General features: G+C 36.3%; 1 protein-coding gene across 6 annotated transcripts in view; it reads right to left on the bottom strand.

Annotated features, from left to right (window-relative positions):
• Positions 1–13,767, bottom strand: part of LOC123528820 (1-phosphatidylinositol 4,5-bisphosphate phosphodiesterase beta-1-like) — a 223,829-nt gene that overhangs the window by 47,254 nt on the left and 162,808 nt on the right. For all 6 annotated transcript variants that reach the window (XM_053518674.1, XM_053518644.1, XM_053518665.1 and 3 more), the window contains 5 exons: positions 13,453–13,549; positions 12,611–12,695; positions 4,588–4,660; positions 3,029–3,080; positions 1,262–1,416 (listed from right to left, as the gene is read on the bottom strand). In XM_053518674.1, the coding sequence (XP_053374649.1) occupies positions 1,262–1,416; positions 3,029–3,080; positions 4,588–4,660; positions 12,611–12,695; positions 13,453–13,549 (462 nt within the window). The remainder of the gene's footprint in view (positions 1–1,261; positions 1,417–3,028; positions 3,081–4,587; positions 4,661–12,610; positions 12,696–13,452; positions 13,550–13,767) is intronic.

Genomic DNA, 13,767 nt, shown 5'->3' with positions numbered 1-13,767 from the left:
AGTGGATCCCCGTCGAAATGATTTGGATACAGTCAGACATATTTGGAAACCAGTCAAAAATGTTTAATACATTGCAGTCGACTGTCTGCAAACATTAAAGGATGTGCCGCGCGAGCACTGACTGCGTCACGTGCTAATTACGGACCGATTATCAAAGTGACAATCAGACCGTTTGACACGTTTATTGATTATCTGACGGTGCGACCAACAATTTCCTGCTTGGCAGTAGATGGTGTATTGAGATATCAGACTGAAATTTATACTTTTCCCCATTTTTACGGGACCGATTTTTTTCGTTTTTTCAATTCATGAATCGGTCTGAAAAGTCAAAAATCGGTCCAAAACCGACAAACCGGCAAATTTCCGAAGCCCTGCCTTTCACCTACTGATCTAAAAATCTATAGGGGTCATCTGTTGGTCATGATCAACCTCCCTATTAAGTTTCGTGATCTTAGGCCCAATCTTTCTAAAGTTATCATCCGGAAACATTTAACTATTCCAGGTCAAAATTACCTGCGATGAAGGTTCGGAGGGGAAAGAACACAAATTTCCTGCAATGAATGTAGGGAGGGTAAAGATCATGAATTTCCTGCAATGAAGGTAGGGAGGGTAAAGAACACAAATTTCCTGCAATCAATGTAGGGAAGGTAAAGAAAACAAATGTCAATGAAGGTAGGAGGGTAAAGAACACAAATTTCCTGCAATGAAGGTAAGAGGGTAAAGAACACAAATTTCCTGCAATGAAGGTAAGACGGTAAAGAACACAAATTTCCTGCAATCAATGTAGGGAGGGTAAAGAAAACAAATTTCAATGAAGGTAGGAGGGTAAAGAACACAAATTTCCTGCAATCAAGGTAGGGAAGGTAACGAACACAAATTTCCTGCAATGAAGGTAGGAGGGTAAAGAACTCAAATTTCCTGCGATCAAGGTAGGGAGGGTAAAGAACACAAATTTCCTGTGATGAAGGTAGGCTGGGTAAAGAACACAAATTTTCAGCAATGAAGGTAGGGAGGGTAAAGAACACAAATTTCAATGAAGGTAAGGAGGGTAAAGAACACAAAGTTCCTGCAATGAAGGTAGGGAGGGTGAAGCACACAAATTTCCTGCAACGAAGGTAGGAAGGGTAAAGAACAAAAACTTCCTGCAATGAAGGTAGGGAGGGTAAAGAACACAAATTTCCTGCAATGAAGTTAGGGAGGGTAAAGAACACAAACTTTCTGAACATGAGGTAAATTGTACTACACACATTCAAAATGGTACCTTAACTGAGACAGTTCCTGCAATGATTCCATCGACTGTAGATTCCGCAAATGGATCAAAGTGCTTGTCCTGGCGTCTCATAAAGTCTGGTTTTAAAATGTATCCTGTCTTGTTATTGTACTCAAAGATACCAAGGTTAAGCTGCATAGCTAAATCTGCAAGACAAAAGTAAATCATTCTTACAGAACTAATTTATTACACTTCCACACAAATCCTGATAGATTACATGACATCATAACCCTTAATAGTTAACACAAAGCGGCCCTGATGGCCTCGTATCGCTCACCTTACCTAGTTCTTACCCCAGATAATATAAACTAGCATCTAACTGACCATGCTTTATGTAAATCAGCCAGATCATTATTCAAGCCTTTCAATGAAGGGGAGCAGTGGTCTTGTGGATAAGGTGTCGGCCGTTCAATCCAGGGATCATGGGTTCGAGTCCCACTGGGGTCACAATCATGACTTCTCATATGACACCTGAACTGGTTTTTCCAGGAAGCGGACTCAAGACTGGTTCCAATAAGCTTGAAGCTTTCATCACAATTGAGCTAAAACAAATTAGTATAAAGTAATGTTTCAACCTAGTGACCTAGCTTTTTACTCAAGCCATACAGTTACAAAATTATCCTAGATTTTAACATCCTGGCCAAGTCTCATGAAAATAAGTCTTAAACTAGTGACCTTGTTTGTGACATCAGGTACCCACTTTCGAACTTGACTTAACTTTGATAGAGACAAATATTCTGAAGAAGATTTAAAGTAATAAATTAGAAAATGTGACCTCTTCAGTGTTAACAAAGTTTTTCTATCATATGAGCTAAGGACCTAGTTTAAGACCTTATGTAACCAAGTTTTGAACTTGACCTGAACTTCACAGAGACAAGTATTCTGACAAAGTTCTATGCATATCAAACAGAAAATGTGGCCTCTACAGTGCTAGCAAGGGTTTTTAAGATTTCAAGTATTGATTCAAAGTTTATTAATTCAAATTGCCCTGTTTCAAATTCAACCTAAATTTTATAGAAACAAAATATCTGACAAATTTATGAAGATGAGGTAGAAAATGTTGCCTCTAGAGTGTTAACAAGCTTTCCTTATTAGCTGACCAAGTGAACTAGTTTTTTATCCTAGACAACCCAGCAACAAAGTCCTTGAGATTTTATTGAAGGTAACATTCTGACCAAGTTTTATTAAGATTGGTCCAAAATTCTGACCTATAGTGTCAACAGTCCAACTGTTGACAATGCAAGACAACAAATGACAACAGACACAAGGCGATCACAAAAGCTGAAAGTTAATGCCTTATTAATTTGTTTATGTACGAGGTGATTTCTTACTGGTGCATGTTTTCCTATTTCTCTATCAACAATATCATAGACAAATGACTACCACAAGAAAGATACCAATATAATTAACAGCAGCAATACAAATTTAGCAAAATATGCCCCCAAGGCATGAACCTTCACAGTCAAAGCTAACAGCAAGTGCCAAAACTTCCCAAAAAAAAAAATAATTTGAAAATCAAATTAAAACTTGATCTTTTGATCCTCATCACACTACCAAAAATCAACTTGGTATAAAACATTACATGGGGAAAAAGTTCAGAAAGCTTTTTAGCAAAAGGGACATTGCCTAAAATAACTTATTAAGACAGGGCTCACCAAAAAGTGCACCAAACATGACATAAAAGTGCAGAATTTATACATCAAATCTGAAATTCAGCGTATGATTTATTACTCATGGGAAATCAAAATTTGTACTAACCTAATGTCTGGAAATTCAGTGCAACCAGCTGACAACCTGCATTCCAAAATATCTGAAATATGCAAAACAAGAAAATATACAAGTTCTTTTCTTTTTCCTCAGAAGAACTGACTTTTGAGTAAAGAAACTTTTTACCACAAATAACAATGCATTTTTCCATCTGAAATACACCTCAGTCAAAGCAGTGCTTCACAAAAACAAATCCTTCAAGTTTATACCTTTCTGGCAACTACCCTCACCCCCACCCCCCTTGATAGGTTTGACACCACATAGGCACAATTAAAGGTTATAGAGGGGATTTTCCAGTCACTAACGACGGAGGAAGACCCACGGTGTACGTCTCGGCATTATTGCAGACATGGGAGGGCACCGGGGTAGAACCAACAACATTCAGTAAGCCTACTGGATGGCTTCCTCACATGAAAGAATTTGACACCCCAAGTGAGGTTCAAACCCACAGTGAGGGGCAAGTGATTTGAAGTATGTGGTTTTTAAACACTCCACCACAACTGTGGCCCCTCCACATGTGAAGCAGATAAGAACAAAATTATCTCACAAGTCTAGTAAAGTTACAATAATGAGCACGGATATTACAGGATATCAAACTTTAGACCATCTGATAAAAACTTTTATCTCGCCTTCTACAAGTTTCTTGCATTTCTATTGGTCAACAGACGTCACATGCAGACAGGATATAATCCATATCCTGCTAGCAATTTTCCGATATGATTCTGGTAAAAACAAATGGCTGCCCCATTGCTGGCACAATTGAATAAAGTCAGATTATTAAGATCCAGCTACTGATATTGTTTCCGAGAGTAAATCTAGTGTTTTCTTGCCATTTTCATTCTCCTATTTAGTTTAGGCTTAGAAGAACAGTAACTCTGTATGGGAGACACAGCCATTGGAATCTTATTTTGAGTTAAATCATCGTAAAGCAAAGGAATTAACATATTTGTTACTCAGCAGTTTGTTGTAGGATCATTTAATCTACGTGCAAGATAAAGGATTTAACAGGAAACAAGATGAGAGCCGAAGTTTCACGACATTTCTGACATCATGAAATCGGGTGATTTTCGAAAGGATGGAATTTTTTTTGTGTTTCTGATCAAAACCAGTTCATAACCTGTATAAATGAGCTTTTTTCTTTTGTAATTCGGTCAGAATACAGTTCATTCTGCATTTTATGGCTGATGTTAATCAACCACTTAGTATATAATAAACAAAACATGATGACCAACAAATGATTGCAGGATTCCAGTCTGTACTGAAAGTAGCTTTGTTAATTTACAAAATGTGTCAATTAGCATGGAAGTAAAGGGTAGTCAGCAAAATAAAATCGTTACACAGCTTGTTAGTGACAGGATACAGGAAATACACTGTCTTCACTACCCTCTCGCCTGATATGGATTTTCGAGACAGGGTATATCCCGTATCCTGTCATCAACAAGCAGTGTAACTAATAATATTCACTCTGGCCTCTGTTGTAAAAACAAAATCCTTTACATCAACAACACTGAGTTTGATTTCAAGATTGTTCTTCAATCTGTGACACTTACCTGTGGCATAAAGTTACTGGAATCTACCCTGGTCCCTCGTGGATATACCCTGCTCAATTGTCGCTTGTTGTAACTAAGGCACGTTAAGGAATACAAGATATTTACAAGGGACCTATATCAGTCACCTAAGTAGTAGCTGACTCGGGATCTTTGAATCTTTTTCTCAAAATACTGTAAACAGGCTGTCTAGCATACCCTGACAAAAAATTAGGGCTAATTTTAGGGCAATTTGTACAAAAAAATAGGGCTAAAATTAGGAATTTGGTACAATTTTAAGGAAATTTTAGGGCTAAATTTAGGAATTTTCAAATTAAAATATGGACTTTAAAGACCATGTAATGTGCTTACCTTTATGTGATTGACATAAAAGTAACTCACAAATAGTGCTTTTTTTACAGAAAAGATGTCTACCAGCTTTCCACTGTTTTCAGCTATTGTTGGCTGTATCCTGGAAATAAACAGAAATGAGAATTAACTACTTTGACTAAAAAGTACACATTAAAAGAGCAGAGTGTCACTAGCTATACACTTACTACGTCTGACTGTAAAGAGCTTAATTATGGCCTCCTCTTCTCCCTTATAGCCACCACAATCCACACCATATTTTTTTATTCTTTAATTTTTTTTAAACAATGAAACAATGCCAAAAAGTTAGAATGCTGTCAACTGGAGTACAGTGTATTGCCAACAACAGTGCATATCAGAGTACACAAAATGAGAGTGAACTAAGACAAGTGTTCAACAAACTCATAACTATGATTAATTTGTACAGAAATTATACACACTTATACCAACAAATACATAGTTTTACAACATTCAGCATGGACATCAGGTACTTTATATACTTAGAAAAATACAAATTAAACCAGCACAGGTCATTAAATTAGCAAATTCACAAAAACTGTTTCCAAGCCATACATTTGTTGACAAAAATCTCAAGAATTGTCTCCTCTTCACCCTTTTCAGCTATCACATTCCACAATAAACAATTTGTTAATTTGAAGCATTGACAGCTCAAAAAATTGCAGTGGGAAAAATATACATCTAACAGTCTAATAAAAATGTTGATGGGCATCAGTTACATGTTTGACTAGAAACTTGTATAGATTGCAAACAATACATACATGTATAAAGAATAAATCTGAACTGTGATCACATATTACATAATTATGAAGAACAGGCCAAGTAAATAATCAGAATTTGACCTGATTTGTTATTATGTCTACACCTATATACACCTATTAACTAGGTATTACTTCTGCACTATGTGTATGCTACACTTCCAGTGAAGGAGCACTAAATATCCCTCAGATAATCTTCATTGGGAAATAGATCTTTCAAGTATCACAATTTACCTTCAGAAATCCTATCTCTGTCATCTAGTCACAACCAATAACAAGCTGAACACATGGATCCACTGGTAAACTGCTTTGAACTGTGCTAAACTGTTTTTTTCTGAATTAGAAGAACTTTTAAACAACATTTAAAACATTTTCTCTTTTTGATCATTGCAAAAAAGTTAAAAAATTAGGAATCTTTGTGAAAAAATAGGGCCTTTTTAGGAATTTCCTTTGATTTTTTAAAAAAAATAGGAATTTTAGCCAAATTGAAAAAAAATAGGAAAAAGTAGGAATTTTAGGGACGCTAGACAGCCTGTGTAAACCTAAGCAATACATTTTCTGATAAAACATCTGAATATGAATGTACTTTATCAGCATAGGATATAAAAAATCTTGCCTTGAAATGGAAAAGTCAAAGAATCAACTTTACAATCAGCTGCCATATAATTCAGCATCAACAGCTTCCAGTGGGAATTATACAAATAAAACTATATACCACAAGTTTCATACATAGTAAACACAGATTACGAGTATCAGAAAAATTATTTACACATAATTATATACCTCTTTAAAGCAATGTGTAACAGGTTAAATTAATTTCTATGATCATAAAAAAACTGCTCACTTGATTTTTTTGTTGCATTTAACATCAAATCCACACAATTATAGGCCACATGATGACTCTAAATACTTATTTACCCCTTCAGGCATATATCGCGTCACAAGCAGGCACCTGGGTAGAACCATCAACTTTCTGCAAGCCAGCTTCATGCACTCCTCACATGAAAGAATTCTATACCCCAATCAAGGTTTCTAACCCACAGCTACGAGGAGCAAGTGATCCGTGGCCAATGACCTATACCACTCACATACTGCTCTTGTACTTAATTCTTTTCACACAAGGCATTTGCACTGTAATATTTTTATTTGTTAATGACATTATTCATAATTTGTATGCACATCTTACTTCACAATGATCAAAAATACAGATTTCAAGAAGGAGTTTGTGAAAGTTTTGTAAAACTCATAAAATAAGTTAATGTTACATTTTTATCAATGGTCTAAATCTTAGAATGTTCCACTTTGCATGCCATTAACTGCTGTGCTCAATTAATGTTTAATTAGTGTAATAGTCTCAATCATATAAGAACGTTTCTTGACAATTTTTGTTTTACCAGGTTTCTATGTCCCCAATTGTTTGGAAAATATTCATGAAGACGAAGGACTAACAATTTAGCAGATGTCTGCCAGCAATGTTTTGCAAGAAACTTTGAAGTGTAATCAGTCAGTACTTTTCTGAGCCAGAAGCTGATAGGGGTAAAAAACTAGAGGGCCAAGATGGCCCTAAGTCGCTCACCTGTGTAACACACCATAACACTGTAAACATGTTTTTTACCTAATGATTTCATGGAGAAAATATTCTGACCAATTTTCATTAAGATTGGACCAAAAAAAGTGGCCTCTTGAGTGTAAGCAAGCATTTTCTTTGATTTGACCTAGTGACCTAGTTTTTTACCCCACATAACCCAGATCAGAACTTGTCCACTGACAAAGTTTAGGGAAGATTGAAGCAAAATAGTGGCCTCTAGAGCGTATACAAGCTTTTCCTATGATTTGACCTAGTGACCTAGTTTCTGACCCCACGTGACCCAGATTTGAAATCGTCCAAGACTTCATGATAACGAACATTCTGACCAAAATTTATGAAGATAGAATCAACAAGAGCTGTCTGATGACAGCGCGCTCGACTATTCGAAGAATTGATTTAAGAATGGGGTCAAAATATTTCCAAGGATATTCAGACAAAAGAAATAAATAGATTAGACAAACAATGTTCATGTATTACTATGATTTCGACAAGTCTTGCACTAAATGGCAATATATGAGCCAATTTCAAAGTCCAAAAACGGCCATAATTCAGTCAAAATAGTTATGTTCTCTTGCCTACAGATGGAAATCATAATGATAAACAAGTGTTCAAAGTTTAAAAGCCATATGTCAAATAGTTTTGACAAAACATGGACTTGTATGAAAACAGAACTAATTTCAAAGTCCAAAAAGGGCCATAATTCAGCCAAAATAGATGACAGAGTTATTTTCTCTTTCCTACAGATTGAGACTATTATACTAAACAAGTGATAAAAGTTTCAAAGCCATATGTCAAACACTTTACAAACAAGAGCTGTCTGATGACAGCGCGCTCGACTATTCGAAGAATTGATTGAAGAATGGGGTCAAAATATTTCCACAGATATTCAGACAAAAGAAATAAATAGATCAGACAACCAATGTTCCTGTATTTCTTGATTTCGATAAGTCTTGCACTAAATGGCCCAATGTATGAACCAATTTCAAAGTCCAAAAGGGCCATAATTCAGTCAAAATAGTTATGTACTCTTGCCTACAGATGGAAATTTATAATGATAAACAAGTGTTCAAAGTTTAAAAGCCATATGTCAAATAGTTTTGACAAAACATGGACTTGTATGAAAACAGAACCAATTTCAAAGTCCAAAAAGGGCCATAATTCAGCCAAAATAGATGACAGAGTTATGTACTCTTTCCTACAGATAGAGACTATTATACTAAACAAGTGATAAAAGTTTCAAAGCCATATGTCAACACTTTACAAAAAATATGAACTGGTACGGAAAAACTTAACCAAGATTTCTAAGTAAAAAAGGGCCATAATTCAGCCAAAATCCATGATGGAGTTATGTACTCTTGCCTATAACTGGATATTGGTGTTTTATAAACAAGTGTTGAAAGTTTCAAAGTTTATCTCGAAAGACTTTGTCAAAATATGAACTGGTAGGAAATATTAACCAGATTTCTAAGTCAAAAAGGGCCATAATTCAGCCAAAATCCTTGATGGAGTAATGTGCTCTTGCCTATAACTGGAAATGGTGATGGTAAACAAGTGTTGAAAGTTTCAAAGCTTTATCTCAAAAGACTTTGTCAAAATACCAACTGGTACGAAAAACTTAACCAAGATTTCTAAGTCGAAAGGGGGCCCTAATTCAGCCAAAATCCTTGATGGAGTTATGTACTCTTGCCTATAACTGGCCATGGTGATGGTAAACAAGTGTTGAAAGTTTCAAAGCTTTATTCTTAAAAGACTTTGTCAAAATATGAACTGGTACGAAAACTTAACCATGATTTCTAAGTCAAAAGGGGCCATAATTCAGCCAAAATCCTTGATGGAGTTATGTGCTCTTGCCTATAACTGGCCATGGTGGTGGTAAACAAGTGTTGAAAGTTTCAAAACTTTATCTCAAAAGACTTTGTCAAAAAGTGGATGTACGAAAAACTTAACCAAGGTGTGACGCCCACGCCGACGCCGTGGTGAGTAGGGTGCTCTACTTATTCTTCGAATAGTCGAGCTAAAAATATAAACTGGTACGAAAAACTTAACCAAGATTTCTAAGTCACAAGGGGCAATAATTCAGCCAAAATCCTTGATGGAGTTATGTACTCCTGCCTTAACTGGACTGGTGATGGTAAACAGGTGTTGAAAGTTTCAAAGCTTTATCTCAAAAGACTTTGTCAAAATATGAACTGTTACGAAATATTAACCCAAAATTTCTAAGTCGAAAGGGGCCATATTCAGCCAAAATCCTTGATGGAGTTATGACTCTTGCCTATAACTGGACATGGTGATGGTAAAAGGTGTTGAAAGTTTTCAAAGCTTTATCTCAAAAAACTTTGTCAAAATATGAACTGGTACGAAATATTAACCAAGATTTCTAAGCCGAAAGGGCCATAATTCAGCCAAATCCTAATTGAGTTATGTGCTTTGCCTATAACTGGCCATGATGATGGTAAACAAGTGTTGAAGTTTCAAGCTTATCTCAAAAGACTTTGTCAAAATTTTGAACTGGTACGAAAAACTTAACCATGATTTTCTAAGTCAAAAGGGGCCATAATTTAGCCAAAATGCTTGATGGAGTTATGTGCTCTTGCCTATAACTGGCCATGTTGATGGTAAACAAGTGTTGAAAGTTTCAAAGCTTTATCTCAAAAGACTTTGTCAAAATGTAGACTGGTACGAAAAACTTAACCAAGGTGTGACGCCGACGCCGACGCCGTGGTGAGTAGGATAGCTCTACTTATTCTTCGAATAGTCGAGCTAAAAATTTTGCCCCCTTGGATGTAAACAAGCTTATTCTTTGATTTGACCTGGTGACCTAGTTTTTGACCCACATGACCCAGTTAAAAATCATTCTATATTTCATGCTGTCAAACATTCTGACCAAGTTTCATGCACATCAAATGAACAGAGTGTTAACAAGCTTTTCCTTTGATTTGACTGGGTGACCTAGTTTTTGACCCCATATGACCCAGTTTCAAATTTGGCCTAGAAATCATCAATATAAACATTCTGACCAAGTTTCATGAAGACAGGGTCATAAATGTGCCCTCTATGTTGTTAAAAAGCTTTTCCTTTGATTTGACCTGATGACCTAGTTTTTGACCCGACATGACCTAGTTTTGATCCAGCCTAGAGATCATCAAGATAATCATTCTGTGCAAGTTTGTATTAAGTCAAAGCGTAAATGAAACCTCTATGACTGAAAGGGCCGGACAAAGTCATTCTTGAATTTGACCTTTGACCTCTAAGTGCGACCTTGACATTAGACCTAGGGACCTGGTTCTTGCGCATGACACTCCGTCTCATGGTGAACAACTGTTTCATCAAATTCCCTCCATGCATGAAGAAGATATGCTCCGGACAAAGTCTGTGGACGCCGCCAGCCCAACCGCCCGCCCGCCAGGGGTGTTCCCATAATACGTCCCTTTTTCGAACGGGCGTATAATTACAAAATTTTGGCTCTTTCAGGGGTCAATCAGGGGTCGTAACTCCGAAACCTATGATTGGATCTGACAGATTCATCATAGAATCCAAGATTTATTGTTGTTGAAGATATTTTGCAAGTTTGTATCAAATCAAAGCATAAATGAAGTCTCTATATGGCTGCAAAAGCCAAAATAGCAAATTTTGGCCCTTTAAGGGGCCATAACTCAGTTTTCAAAAGGAACCAAGATATTACGCCAATACAAGTTGTGTGCAAGTTTTATTAAAGTTGATCGCAAAATGTGGCCTCTATCGTGTTAACAAGCAAAAAACAGCAAATTTTGGTCCCTTTAAAGGGCCATAACTCTGGAACCCACAACGGGATCTGGCCAGTTTTCAAAAGGAACCGAGATATTATGCCAATACAAGTTGTGTGCAAGTTTTATTAAAGTTGATCAAAATGTGGTCTCTATCGTGTTCACAAGCCAAAACTGGCAAATTTTTGCCCTTTAAGGGGCCATAACTCTGGAACCCATGATGGGTTCTGGCCAGTTTTCAAAATGAACCAAGATATTATGCCCATACAAGTTGTGTGCAAGTTTGATAAAAATCAAATACAAAATGTGGTCTCTATCGTGTTCACAAGGAAACTGTAGACAGACGACCGACGGACGGACGACAGACGATCACAAAAGCTCACCGTCACCACATGACAGGCGAGCTAAAAACCAGGCCATGGCTAGTAATATGGTCCCAATGACTAATCTTAGATTCTGGTCATAAATAAGTCACATATCCTTAGGACGGCCAGCACATATTTATGCAATCTCGCCAGGCATATGTATGTTTTTGACAACACAGAAAATGACGTCACTAGACCAGCTATTTCCGGAAGTAAATAAAATGAAAGCAGAAATGCTAAACTTGAAAACGAAAGCCGCAGTTTGATCTTGATAATAGTCGGGTCACGCGCTGGGGTCACCCCGTCTAAATGTATGCGTGTGGACTTCTTTTTTTTTTTTTTTTTTTTTTTTGCTATTGGGGAGCCAATTTTCAGCACTTTATTACGATTTGAAATTACTTGGGCTTAGTACAGCATGTCTGCTTTTAATCTACGAAAAAGGGTATATTGATAATTTTGATAATTTTGGAACTTCATCAAATCGCTCAAAATGTCATTTTTGATGTTGTCTAAGAGTGTCAGTATATGCCTCAGATGTAAGATATAACCGTATTTGAGAGATGCAGACCTAGACATTTCAGAAATGTTTTCAAAATAAGTTTCGTGTAGTAAATGTTGTTTCTACGGAAGCGTGAAAGGGCCATCAGACGCTAATACGTTTTAGTACATTAAGGGTGCGGAAAGGATATGAATAGACAATCCTATATAGGACAGGCATGTCAATACATAATGACATACATTTGATTGTTCATTTAACATTTTACAACACTCTGCAAATATTGGAACGAAAATTAATTTTTCAACAGTATCAGTATTTTTAATTTTTCTTGAAAGCTATATAAAAACAATAAAAAAACAAATTTATTCCACAATTAACGAATTGCAAATACTAAATAGTGGAGTGGGACTCCTGACACATACAGTAAGTACCCCTGATTTGATAGCAGACAATGCTACCACTGGGCCTCTGCATCAGCTCTTGGCATTTAATCCTTTAGAAGACTAAACAAGACATGAATTGAAATGTTGAAGGGAATAAATGGTTGCATCCAGTATCAAAGTACTTTCTGAAACAAACCTTTACTAGCTGAGCATTTCCATAAAACTGTTGAAGAAAAATATAGACAGAAAAAGAAATGTGATTGCATTGTGGGTATCACATGACCACAAAATTGCATTCTGGGTATCACATAACTACAAGGATACTTGACAAACTCTACGGGATATTCCTTCAGCAAATTGGTTGCCTGGGTTTCCACAAATGAGGAAATCTCATAAGCCCTATTCTTTTCTGAAAGCAAACTCAGTTAGTATATTATTCTAATCATTTGAGCCGCACAATGAAAAAAACCAACATAGTGCATTTGCGACCAGCATGGATCCAGACCAGCCTGTACATCCGTGCAGTCTGGTCAGGATCCTTGCAGTTCACTTTCAAAGCCTATTGCAATTAGAGAAACCGCTGGCAAACAGCATGGATCCTGACCAGACTGCGTGGATGTGTAGGCTGGTCTGGATCCATGCTGGTCGCAAAGCCACTATGTTGGTTTTCCCATGGTGCAGCTCATTTATTTATTTATTTCAGGGTAACAACTATTTCCTAAGTACAGATTTATGGATTACAAATTTCAATGGTAAAATTACAAGAATTTATCTGATCGAGGGGAATTTACTTCTTTAATGGATAAAAAAGCAAGAAATCCATGAAAATAATTTCCCACAAATAATATTAAGTTTATTTCACTCTGATTTATAGACATGATCTTGAATTTTACCTAATTCAACTGTATGGGAAATAGTTATTGTGTTTGAGAAAATTCTGCGTTTAAGTCATTTAAATTTACAACTTATTCCCAGATGAATTGTATTGCATGCTGAAATGTTGTTTATAAAACCCAACATCAATGAATTGATTCCAACAATACATTTCAATAAATGACGAATTCTATCATAGTTAAAACAGGCCTGAAGATGTACAATTTAAAGTTGCTTCAATTTCCACAAATTTCTTCAGGAGTAGTTTGTACACATAATATTTGCACACTTACTTTCCGATATATCAAAGGAGTGAAAATGGACAGGCTGCACATAATTTACAAGCTCGGACATCTCCATACCAGCTTCAGCTTCCGAACCAGCGGTACCCTGGAACAGTAAAATTACAACGTCAAAAAAAAAACCTTGAATAATTTAAAATTTAAAAATCTGAAAAAGATACAATGAGTACAGTCAAACCCAAGCTAATTAAACCAATTTTTGTTGAGATTTTTCAGAATCCTATCAGGCAGTCTTCCCGTTCAGAAGGTTTAATAACTACTGTTTGTAAACTATTTTTCTTGACTGAAGGTTTTCAGTGATTAAAG

The sequence above is a fragment of the Mercenaria mercenaria genome, chromosome 1 (assembly GCF_021730395.1).
Source record: "Mercenaria mercenaria strain notata chromosome 1, MADL_Memer_1, whole genome shotgun sequence".
NCBI lineage: Eukaryota > Metazoa > Mollusca > Bivalvia > Venerida > Veneridae > Mercenaria > Mercenaria mercenaria.
Note: the sequence above shows the minus strand (reverse complement) of the source record. Positions and strands in the feature narration are given on the sequence as shown.